This window comes from Mytilus trossulus, chromosome 6 (genome assembly GCF_036588685.1).
Source record: "Mytilus trossulus isolate FHL-02 chromosome 6, PNRI_Mtr1.1.1.hap1, whole genome shotgun sequence".
Lineage (NCBI taxonomy): Eukaryota > Metazoa > Mollusca > Bivalvia > Mytilida > Mytilidae > Mytilus > Mytilus trossulus.
Window position 1 is genome coordinate 6350822 of NC_086378.1, and position 13130 is coordinate 6363951.

At 34.8% G+C, this 13130-nt stretch overlaps 1 protein-coding gene across 1 annotated transcript; it reads right to left on the reverse strand.

The window, feature by feature from the left end:
• Positions 1-6880: 6880 nt before the first annotated feature.
• Positions 6881-7474, reverse strand: LOC134722294 (uncharacterized). The gene has a single exon (XM_063585904.1). The coding sequence runs from the start codon at positions 7472-7474 to the stop codon at positions 6881-6883; it is 594 nt and encodes a 197-aa protein (XP_063441974.1).
• Between the last annotated feature and the right edge of the window lie 5656 nt (positions 7475-13130).

Consider the following 13130-nt stretch of genomic DNA (forward strand, 5'->3'; position numbering starts at 1 on the left):
CGCAATCGATTGATTACTTTTTACCAGCGGTATACTACTGTTGCCTTTAATTCGCAGCAAACAAAACCGGCCTTCAAATTTATTGTCAAACTGCCTATTCTCGCGTGGCGTGAATCAGATGTGGATACTTAAACATCACAAAGATCTTTTAGAGTATATACAATCTAAGACTCATTTCATCTTTACACAAATCTTCCCCAGTCCTAACTAAAAACTAAATTGAAAGAATGGTTAACAAAAATAAAAGTATCTTGTCTAAGGGAAGGATCAATCCTACTTTGTAAAAAGTCACTCTAATTCTCTGAAACTGACATTTCAAGATGCTTTATTTCTTGATTGACAACATATTTGTTACGTTAAGGAGACGTGTGTTTCGACAAGCTATCGACATTCCTATGGGAACTAAATGTGCTCCTCTTCTTGCCGACTTATTCCTTTATTCTTATGATGTATCTTTTATACAGGAACCTCTTTGGTATTAAGAAAAGAGGTTAGCAGTATCCTTTTTCCTTACTTTCCGCTATAAAGATGATGTTTTAACTCTACACATTTTAAAATTGTGTGACTATGTTGAACGCATCTATCACATCAAACAAGAGATAAAGGATACAACATATACTGTTTAGTCTGCCTCATATCTTGACTTACATCTAGAAATTGACAATGATGATTGGTTGAATAAAAACCTTTACGACAAAAGAGATGATTTAAGCTTCTAAATTGTGAACTTTCCAATTCTATGTAGCAACATTCCAGCAGCGCCTGCATACGGAATATTGGTCTCCAAATTGATACGATATTTCCGGGCTTTTATTTTCTATCATGATTTAATTGGTAGAGGGTTGTTGCTTACACGGAAGCTAAAAAACCAAGAATTACAAATGGTGAAGTTGAAACCATTCCTTCGTAAATTATACGGACGCTATCACGAGTTTATTGACCCTTACGGAATATTCGTTTCACAGATGATATCGGATTATATGTGTATCATGTTGTAACTAAAGTCTCGTATCCTTTTCACTTATATGATCTACCGAAAAAGACTATTGACCGGATTTGGAGCAACACGACGAGTGACACATGTTGAGTAGGATCTGCTTACCCGTCCGGAGTATCTGAGATCACCCTCCAGTTGATGGCGGGGTTCGTAATGGTAGGTTGTCATTTATCTATGTTGTGTCATGTGTACTATTAGTTATCTGTTTGTCTTTTTTTTCTTTTTTAGCCATGGCGTTGTTTGTTTATTTTCTATCTATGAATTTGAATGTCCCGCTGGTATCTGTCACCACTCTTTTATTTTAGTGGTTTATTGTAAAATAAGTATCGTGATTATGTCGGAAAAGTATTAAAAAGTACACAAATTGTAAATGTATCAAACTTGTGACGGATGGGTTAACTAAAAGTCTAGACAGGCAGTAAAACAACGTCTGGTTCGTTTGATCGTATAATCTCAACTCAATATAGTAACATGATACATAACAATAGCACAACGTTAACAGAAGATATGATGACGTTAACAATGTGAATGGAAACGGCGTTAAAAGTAGTGTTAACGTTTGACGCGTAAGTAAAACTGTCTCTAAATCACCGACATACTCGGGGCCACCAGATCAATGTCCATTAGCTGCGATATGTAGTGGCATGCGGAAAGAACAAAGATAGATTGATCTCACAAATAATTAAAAAAAGGTTTAAATTATTTAATTACGTAAAAAACTCTTTGAATTTACAGTCTTTTCACAAATAAGAAAAATTAACAAGTCTGTTCACACACGTTAGATTTTTCGTTCACTTCGTCTCAGATAATAGTCCATGCTGTTGACTTTTAATGGGTAGAGTGTCGTCACTGGTCGATTTGTAATTACTGATTTGGTACGCACAATTGCGACGCGTACTAAGCCGTCTTTGCCTTTAATAGTGTCCCGAACAACTCCAAGTTTCCAATGCATGCGCTTTTATTCGTCGTGTATCTGAACGACATCGCCTTCTTCAATCTTCCGAACGTCGACTCCAGCTCTTTGGTGATATTCTCGCAATGAAGTAAGGTATTCTCCTTTCCATCTTGTCCAGAAGTTCTCAATCAATTGTCTTTTTCGTATCGCTTGATTGTTCAGGTTTGTGTGTGTTAATTCACAAACATTTAGATTGTCAATAGCACTATTTAACGATACATACGGTAAAGTTGTTATTCTTCGTCCATGTATTAGATGGGAAGGTGTAAGCGATTCCGGATCTCTGATATCTGTTGAAATAAACGTTACTGGTCGATCTTTGAGTGTGACTTCGATCTCTGTTAATACAGTCATTAGAGTCTCATCGTTGACATGTGCATGTCATAGCACTTTCTTAAGTGATTTTTTTGTTAAGCCAATCATTCTTTCCCACATGCCCCCGAATCATAGAGCTCTATTTGGGATGAATTTCCATTCAATGTCATAATTCTGAATATTTTCTTTAACTTTTCTAGAATTGCAAAGTCGTGAAATTTCGTTTGAAGCGGCTTTAAATGTTAGCGCATTATCTGACATCATTATTTTCGGCACTGATCGTCGACTTACAAATCTCCGGAAACACAATAAAAAAGATTCTTCGCTGAGATCGTAAACTAATTCCAAATGTACTGCTCGAGTGACAGCACATGTAAATAGGCAAATGTAAACCTTCGATTCTCCGTTGTGTCTGTTTCTTGTCGTTAGCGTACCTGTGAAGTCTAAACCGGTGATGCTAAAGGGTGTGGCATCTTGAACTCTCTCTTTTGGTAATGATGGAATTTCTGGTGCGGGATAAGATTTTCCGATTACTTTTCGGCACGTTACACATTTTGACAATATAGATTTCACGCACTGTCTTAATTTCGGAATCCAAAATGTTTGTTGTATGTATGCTAGAGTGATATTTATACCTGAATGTAGTGTGTTCTCATGTGCTTCTAACACTATCAAATGTGTAAGACGGTCCTTTGCCGGTAACAGATATGGAAACTTGACTGTTTCTCCTACTGTCGCATTGTCTATTCGGCGGCCACCACATCGTTATAATTGCTTTTCGTCTAGAAAGAGCTTTAATTGTCGCACAAGTGTTTTACGTTTTGTAGAATTATCTATACAATTTATTTCGTCACTATATATTTTACCTTGTGTATATCTTATCCATAGGCATTTTGCATTTTCAATTTCATCACTTTGTAACAAATCTTTCTTTCGTTCGGTTTCTGTTGCTCTGCAGTTTGTTGCGAATTCATTACATATGCGGTAATGCGGGTTAATTTTCTATAAGAATTGTACCGTTCGATATCTATGATTTCTCCTATACCAGTAAATACATTTTGACTATTCTCCATAGTTTCAATTTTGTCTTCGTTCCCCGACATTGTTGTACATACACTAGACGTTACATTGTTTCCGTTCCATGTCGGCAATTCTCCTTTGCTGTTTAAGGTTCACTAAACCATATTTCATTCTGTTGCAGTTCTTCAGATGTTATACCACGTGTAAGCAGATCTGCGGGGTTGTCTTTTGTAGGGCAGTATTTTCATACATTATCTCCACACAAACTTTTAATTTCTTCAATTCTATTTCTGATAAATTGTCTCTGTGGTTTTACGGATGCAAGCCAACTGTATGCTTACATTGCCTATGTAAATTTTAAAACTGTTTGTATGCACATTGAACGCCAAATTTATGTGACGTATAAAATTTTCTGACGTCAGACACTCAAATAAATTATTGTGTTCGTAGATAGAAGATGCTTTTGTGTTCGGTTAAATTGTCCCCTTTTAAAATTGTTATACGATGATGACTGATGTACCCATATTTTGACTATTTTATTAATTGTGACTGTTTATTTAACGCATCATGTAAATATAACGGAATTTGATGAGACTGTTATTCAAGTGAGAGGATTAGCGCTATAGAACCAGGTTTAATCCACCATTTTCTACATTTGAATATGCCTGTACCAAGTCAGGAATATGACAGTTCTTGTCCATTCGTTTTTGATGCGTTTTGTTATTTGATTTTGCCATGTGATTATGGACTTTCCTAATTGATTTTCCTCTATCAGTGAGTTCAGTATTTTTGTGATTTTACTTTTTAGTACGATTTGACTATCACTCCAAAATTGTATTTCACTGAAAGTTTCTGGAAAGTTTTTGCAGATATGATCAGCAAGTCTTGCTCCAATTACAGCCCCCATAAGCTCTAGTTTTGGTAAAGTTATAGTCTTGATAGGCGCAACTCGATTCTTTGCCATTACTATTGTTGGTTTTCTGTCATACATGATGTACGCGCATGCGCCGCACGCATGAGTTGAAGCATCGGTAAATACACGAAGAGTTGGTAAATTTCTGTTATTCTCGTTTTGTGTCTAAGTACTTCGATGAATCTCTATTTCTAAGCTCGATGCTAGATCTCGTGAAATTAATATTCATTTTGATTGGATATCTTCTGGTAATATTTCGTCCCACTCCAAATTTAGCTTCCAAAGTGATTGCATAAAGATTTTCGCTTTTACAGTAACAGGGCTTAATAGTCCTAACGGATCGAAAATCTTGGATGATTGCCGTAAAATATATCGTTTAGTCAGTTTTCCTTTTTTGTCCATCTCGAACGTGTTACTTTGATAACACAGCTTGTCCGATTTAGCGTTCCATTGCATACCAAGAATTTTAGTAAGCTCATCTTTGTCTAAGGTTTGTTCTCTGCTAGCGATTTTTTTGTAATTTTGGACTGTTTGAATTCCAAGAGCGTAGGTTGAATCCGCCTTTCGTAAGTAATTCTCTCGATCTCCTGTAATAATCTATTACGCTTTTTTCGTTATCAAATCTAGTTAAAATGTTGTCCACATATAAACCATTTTCAAGTGTATCTGAAAGATTCCCCGGATTTTCCTTAAAGTGCTTGAGAAGTGTGGCGCTCAAGATGAATGGCGAACATGTAGCTCCGAAAAGTACGGACTTGAAGCGATATGTAATTAGCGGACTTGGTGTGTTTGTATGATCCCTAAGCCATAAGAACCTCGTTGCATCTCGGTCTTTCTCGTCGAGCTGTATTTGTAGAAATGCCATTTCTAACTCTGATGTTGTAGCATATTTCTTAGCGCGAAATCTCATAAGTATTCCCGTAATGTCATTCATAACAGGTGGGTGTGATTCTAAGCATTAATTAAGACTTGGATTATCTCTTCCATCTTTGCAGCTACAATCATAAACAATGCGTATTGGCGTAGTATATGATTCCTTGGCAACGGGGTGATGTGGGATATAGTGTACGGGTCGATCGGTAGGAAGTTTTGTTTCCTCAACCTTTTCAATAAAATGTCGTCTCTCCTGCTCCATTATGATATCTCCGTACATTTTAAGTAAATCAGGTTTGTTTGCTAGACGTCTAATAAAGCTTCCAGTCCTCTGTTTAACCAATTCCAAGTTATGCGGCAGTGGGAGAAAGTCTGGTTTCCATGGTAACTTAGCTGTGTACTTTCCATTTTCTAGTAATAATAGACTTTTCTCCGTATTCTCTTACAACTTCAGACTGACTTTTAATATTATCGCTTCCTGAAAACCCCAACGATTCTAAGTTCCAAAACTTTTCCAAGTCGCAAACAACGGCTCTGTGATCAGTCAAAATATTCATCATTGATGACTGTTTTGAAGTACTTCCGTTCTTAGTAAGTACGGGTCCCGACAAGAGATAACCAATTCTCGACTTTACTGCGGTCGGTCCTTTTCCTCTTATTATTCCGTCTTCAACTATTGACCAGTAATAGTCTGCGCCTATCAATAAAGATATGTTAAACTTGTCTTCTGCGCATATCGGATGTGCGAGTCGTAAACCACGTAAGTATGGCAGTGCTTTGTTTTCCTTTTGTGATTTTGTCCGAATAGGAGCGGCAATTTTCGGTACACTTATAACTTCTATTTCTATTCTTTGATTATCAACTGTTTCAATGGCTATGTTTGCTCTATCAAGATGACGAACTTGTCCTTCGTTTCCTCCAAAATCCCGATATTTTCAATGCAATCTTTTCGGTGGACTCAATTTCTAATTTTCTAGCTAAATCTTCAGTTATGAATGAGTTCTGTGCTCCCTCGTCAAGTAAAATATTTGCCATGATCGGTCGATTTTCGGACCAAACTGGAGTAAAACATCTGTATGTGCAGTAACAGTAGAATGCAAGGATGTGGTTAGCTCCAATGGTGTTTCCTCTACGGCGGTATGTGCTACGGTCCTTTGTGTACTTTACTGGTTTTCGGTCAAGCTCTTTGGTTCTGTGTTATGTACTTGTACATGTATACTCGTGTGATGTCTCTTTCCGCACTGGCGGCATTTAAATTCAGACTTACATTCAGCTACTTTATGACTTCCGAAACAGTTAAAACATATCTTTTTTCGCTTGACAATTTCAATTCGTTTCTCAATATCTTTCACGATTTTGTATGTATTTGGATGATGGGATTCTTCACAAAATAAATATTTCTTACGTGACTGTTTTCTGCTCTTTCCGGGAAATGTTTCGGCAATAAATGAAGCGGTCGGTAAAATTTCTAAATCTTCATTACTTGGACCTGTAGATTGTCCTGCGACCTGTACGCATCCTTCCCTCTTTATTGCTGTTCTCAATGATTCGATGTCCCAGTCGTCGTTTCCGCGGTTTCGGGTTATGTTTTTTCGTACATCAGACGGCACTTTATTGTATATTATAGGCGTAAGAATGGCTCTAAATGTACTCTCGTTTATTCCTCACGATTCTAATCCGCGTATGCTACACTCAATTCTGTCGGAAAAGTTTCTCAAACTGTCTGCGTTTGACCTCGGTGCGGATAAATCAATTAAATTTTGAATATATGCGTTCGTGATTTTGTTGTTCTGACCAAACCTCTCTCTCAGTATTGATACTGCTTGATAGTAAATTTCTGCACGTCTGTTAATTTTTGGTTATCGTGTATTGTTGATTGATACGCATCCCAGAAAGGTTGCCAGTTTAACAAATTGCCATTAAAATATGGTAGATTCAATTTTGGTAGCTTGTGGTAGATGCTAGAATTTGTTGCGCTCATTGACGATCTGTATTGCATATCATTATTCTGCATGGGATGTGGAGTATTACATGTAGATGTGGAGTTGATAAATACAAAATCTGCTGCATTTGGATTTAAGTTCTGATTAGAGCTAGTTTCATTTGATTTATTTTTCTGTTTTGAACTTGATGAATTGCGTTCTTTTGTCAAAATTCGTTCTATATCTAAAACATACCGATCTAAGTCTTCTATCGCTGCTTTCATGTTTTCTTCTGCAATCTCCTCTAATATTTCATTATCAAGTTCCGAAAGAATATCCCTCTTCTTCTTCAAGGTTTCACATAGGCTTTCTATTTCCTCGCGTTGTGTTGTTTCTTTCTCTAATTCCTCTTCAATCTTTGAAAATAATCTCCTAGCGGCTCCTCGATGGCCCACTCTAATGGCTTTCTTTTTTGTCATTATATCCTGTGGTCACAGCACCAATGTGACGGATGGGTTAACTAAAAGTCTAGACAGGCAGTAAAACAACGTCTGGTTCGTTTGATCGTATAATCTCAACTCAATATAGTAACATGATACATAACAATAGCACAACATTAACAGAAGATATGATGACGTTAACAATGTGAATGGAAACGACGTTAAAAGTAGTGTTAACGTTTGGCGCGTAAGTAAAACTGTCTCTAAATCACCGACAACGCTATTACATTTCAAATGACGTCACGACCTGATAATAAGCTTTGTTATTTATGAAAAAAAGCGTCCGCTAGCTGATTCAGTATAATTACTGAATCGAATGAAATGTATAACATCAAATTTCTTCATAAATAGTAAAATAACAACACATGCCGAAATCCGAGGAAATATCAAAACGTAAAGTACTTAATCATATGGCAAAATCAAAAGCTAATTTCCTATTGTAGAATTATGGTGGATGTAACCTAGTTTTATAGCTACTAGTAACTACAAAATTGAATGGAATTTGGATGCTCATTACTAATCAGGACTGCTCAAGATCTTAAACTTAAGAGATTCTATAAATATAAATTCAGTGATCTCAACTAACAACAAAATGCATAACGAAAAAAGCAAAATATAAATAAGTAAGGCGAAGAGAAGAAAAATGAAATAGAAGTCGACCAGAAAACTATAATGCTTAAAACATCCCTTTCTCATCAAACTAATCAGTGCTGGTGAATCCTTGAAATTCACAATCTTATATTGATATAATTAAAAGACGTAATAAGAACACAATCATGTAGACACAATATATTCATAAAAACATTACAATATAGTTATAAAAACGATAACACGTACCCATAAAGTCAAGATGAAAAGATTTACAACAACCTTTGTCAACGACTATCCGCATCAAACAAGATTATCAAAAATAACTGTAAGGTGACATTTTTATTATTTGGTTAAAATCATATTTAATTGGTTTCATTTTCAAGGCATTGAACCTGCATGTAAAATGTTATAAATCAACTATTATACTAAATAGACTGGTCTAAAAAGAAACGGTTTTAAAGACTGTAAATAGATATAAATGTCTCCTTATGATTTGTGTATGTTAAAAACGTTCATTTGATATTGAAAGTAGCAATATCGGTAAAGTACGAGGTAATATTAATCTAACCTATATTTATTTTCAACATTTAGGACTATTTCCAGAAAATTTCTCAAACTTAACTAACATTCACTGCATTAATACGTCAAGTTTGCACTGTAAAGTTTTATGATACTATATGTATGTCATCTTTTGAACATGAAAATAAAACGTAAAAAATAAAACTAGTACATGAATATTTGTTTCAAACAATGATTTTGATCTTAACATTATCTGAATACTCTGACCAATGAATATTTCATTCGGTTAGTCAATTCCATGACTATCCACTTCAGTAAAGGTTGGGTGGTTTGGACATTTCGCTAAACATCTCAAACCCAATTAAAAAGAAACCAACCGTAAAATTAGAAGAATATGGCGTATATGACATACTAAAGATAATCCCGACGATATAATCGTATGTAGTATTTCATGAAGCACATTTTGCACTGAGTGGCATTTGTCGTTAATGTTATAGTGAACTGATGGATTATATGAATGTGATGTCACTTTTGATGGAATGATGCCTGTAGTGGACTAATGGATTATATGAATGTTATGTTACTTTTGATGGAATGATGCCTGTAGTGGACTAATGGATTATATGAATGTAATGTTACTTTTGATGGAATGATGCCTGTAGTGGACTAATGGATTATATGAATGTTATGTTACTTTTGATGGAATGATGCCTGTAGTGGACTTATGGATTATATGAATGTTATGTTACTTTCGATGGAATGATGCCTGTAGTGGACTAATGGATTATATGAATGTTATGTTACTTTTGATGGAATGATGCCTGTAGTGGACTTATGGATTATATGAATGTTATGTTTCTTTCGATGGAATGATGCATGTAGTGGACTTATGGATTATATGAATGTTATGTTACTTTCGATGGAATGATGCCTGTAGTGGACTAATGGATTATATGAATGTAATGTTACTTTTGATGGAATGATGCCTGTAGTGGACTAATGGATTATATGAATGTTATGTTACTTTCGATGGAATGATGCCTGAAGTGGACTAATGGATTATATGAATGTAATGTCACTTTTGATGGAATGATGCCTGCAGTGGACTAATGGATTATATGAATGTTATGTTACTTTCGATGGAATGATGCATGTAGTGGACTTATGGATTATATGAATGTTATGTTACTTTCGATGGAATGATGCCTGTAGTGGACTAATGGATTATATGAATGTTATGTTACTTTTGATGGAATGATGCCTGTAGTGGACTAATGGATTATATGAATGTTATGTTACTTTTGATGGAATGATGCCTGTAGTGGACTAATGGATTATATGAATGTAATGTTACTTTTGATGGAATGATGCCTGTAGTGGACTAATGGATTATATGAATGTTATGTTACTTTTGATGGAATGATGCCTGTAGTGGACTAATGGATTATATGAATGTTATGTTTCTTTCGATGGAATGATGCCTGTAGTGAACTGATGGATTATATGAATGTTATGTTACTTTCGATGGAATGATGCCTGTAGTGGACTAATGGATTATATGAATGTTATGTTACTTTCGATGGAATGATGCCTGTAGTGGTTTTATGGATTATATGAATGTTATTTTACTTTCGATGGAATGATGCCTGTAGTAGACTAATGGATTATATGAATGTAATGTTACTTTTGATGGAATGATGCCTGTAGTGGACTAATGGATTATATGAATGTAATGTTACTTTTGATGGAATGATGCCTGTAGTGGACTAATGGATTATATGAATGTTATGTTACTTTCGATGGAATGATGCCTGTAGTGGACTAATGGATTATATGAATGTAATGTTACTTTTGATGGAATGATGCCTGTAGTGGACTAATGGATTATATGAATGTTATGTTACTTTCGATGGAATGATGCCTGTAGTGGACTTATGGATTATATGGATGTTATGTTACTTTGGATGGAATGATGCCTGTAGTGGACTAATGGATTATATGAATGTTATGTTACTTTCGATGGAATGATGCCTGTAGTGGACTAATGGATTATATGAATGTTATGTTACTTTTGATGGAATGATGCCTGTAGTGGACTAATGGATTATATGAATGTTATGTTACTTTCGATGGAATGATACCTGTAGTGGACTAATGGATTATATGAATGTAATGTTACTTTTGATGGAATGATGCCTGTAGTGGACTAATGGATTATATGAATGTAATGTTACTTTTGATGGAATGATGCCTGTAGTGGACTAATGGATTATATGAATGTTATGTTACTTTCGATGGAATGATGCCTGTAGTGGACTTATGGATTATATGAATGTTATGTTACTTTCGATGGAATGATGCCTGTAGTGGACTAATGGATTATATGAATGTAATGTTACTTTCGATGGAATGATGCCTGTAGTGGCCTCATGGATTATATGAATGTTATGTTACTTTCGATGGAATGATGCCTGTAGTGGACTCATGGATTATATGAATGTTATGTTACTTTCGATGGAATGATGCCTGTAGTGGACTAATGGATTATATGAATGTTATGTTACTTTCTATGGAATGATGCCTGTAGTGGACTAATGGATTATATGAATGTTATGTTACTTTCGATGGAATGATGCCTGCAGTGGACTAATGGATTATATGAATGTTATATTACTTTTGATGGAATGATGTCTGTAGTGGACTAATGGATTATATGAATGTTATGTCACTTTTGATGGAATGATGCCTGTAGTGGACTAATGGATTATATGAATGTTATGTTACTTTTGATGGAATGATGCCTGTAGTGGACTAATGGATTATATGAATGTTATGTTACTTTCGATGGAATGATGCCTGTAGTGGACTAATGGATTATATGAATGTTATGTCACTTTCGATGGAATGATGCCTGTAGTGGACTAATGGATTATATGAATGTTATGTTACTTTTGATGGAATGATGCCTGTAGTGGACTAATGGATTATATGAATGTTATGTTACTTTCGATGGAATGATGCCTGTAGTGGACTAATGGATTATATGAATGTTATGTTACTTTTGATGGAATGATGCCTGCAGTGGACTTATGGGTTGACAATCGCAGTTGTCGATTCTAGGTGCCTCTGCTGGAGGAAGTTTTCCCGTTTCCGATGTTATCACCAGCCTTGTAGTCAGCACCTATGTCGTGACAATAATTATCATTGGTATGATTACTATGATCATAATTATAAGCCACTGTTGAATGTTCAATAAACTAAGGATTTGCTACATTAGGAATAAATTAATTTTGTAATATAAAAAAACGTTTCGTAATATTTGCGCCGAATGCTCTAAGATTTTGTATTTTTTTTGGCCTTTCTAAATTTTTAGTTCGATCGTCACTGATATGTCTTGTGTAGACGAAACATATATCTGACATGCAAAATTTAAAACGTATATTTTTTTATGAAAATTTATTGCTAATAGAAGCTGATTTTATTTGTACATTTTTCGGTAGTTATAATGCAAGTTTGGTTTATTGTGTGCTTGTTATATTACGTTATCAATAAAAAAAAAATGTCTAAACAACATTGTAGTAGGAAGATTATGCTTTCAAATCTGTTTATGTCTGCACTTTTGTGTTGACTAAAATTATTCTTGATATGGTCATGATTATAAATTAACTTTTTACAAAACGTTAAATTTTCGTAAAAACTAACGATTTTCCCAAACGAAGTACACGAGCTTTATTTTACAAAACCGTTTGATAATGGGGATTTATCGATCACAAATTTCTCTTTTTTGGGCTCGACTCTTAGTTTTGTCCCCGTCAAGTGGAAGTTTTTAGCTCTTCAATACGGTGCTGTTATTCCTCTTTTATATGGGTATTTATATTTTGCCCATAAAATAAGACTTTTCTTTCACGTTCATCATCCCACTGATACTCGTCTTTTATATATCCTTTTTTTGATTGTATGCACAATCTTTCGTTTCTTTTATATTTATGAATTTACCAATTATTTAATTCTTGTGATCATTTAGTACCAAGTCATTTATCAAGTCAGGCTTTAATGCAAATCATCAAGTATACAATTATTATAATTTAGAACGTCAAACACGTGTTTCGTCTACATAAGACTCATCAATGGTGCATAAATAAAATTGTATGTGTTTTGGTCTGAAATTGTTTTATGTATTTATTCTCCTTTTTTACAACGATGTCTGTATTCTTCTTATTTGGCTAGGTTTCATTTCCCCACCTTTTTTGGGAGGGGGAACGGAGTATATGAAGGACTAATATTTACAAAAATATTGAAAGCCAGTTATCCATTGTACTTCTATGTCAATAGTGGAAAATAGTGCCATAGGCAATCATACCACATCTTCTCATTATGTATATTACATGCATGGTATCTTAACGTCCGGAAATGTTTATGAGTTTTACCCAGATAAAAAAGATTTTTACAGGAATTTTTACAAAACGTTGTAGAATGGTAAATTCAAACGCATGACATAGTATATATACATACCATTTCCCTTTTA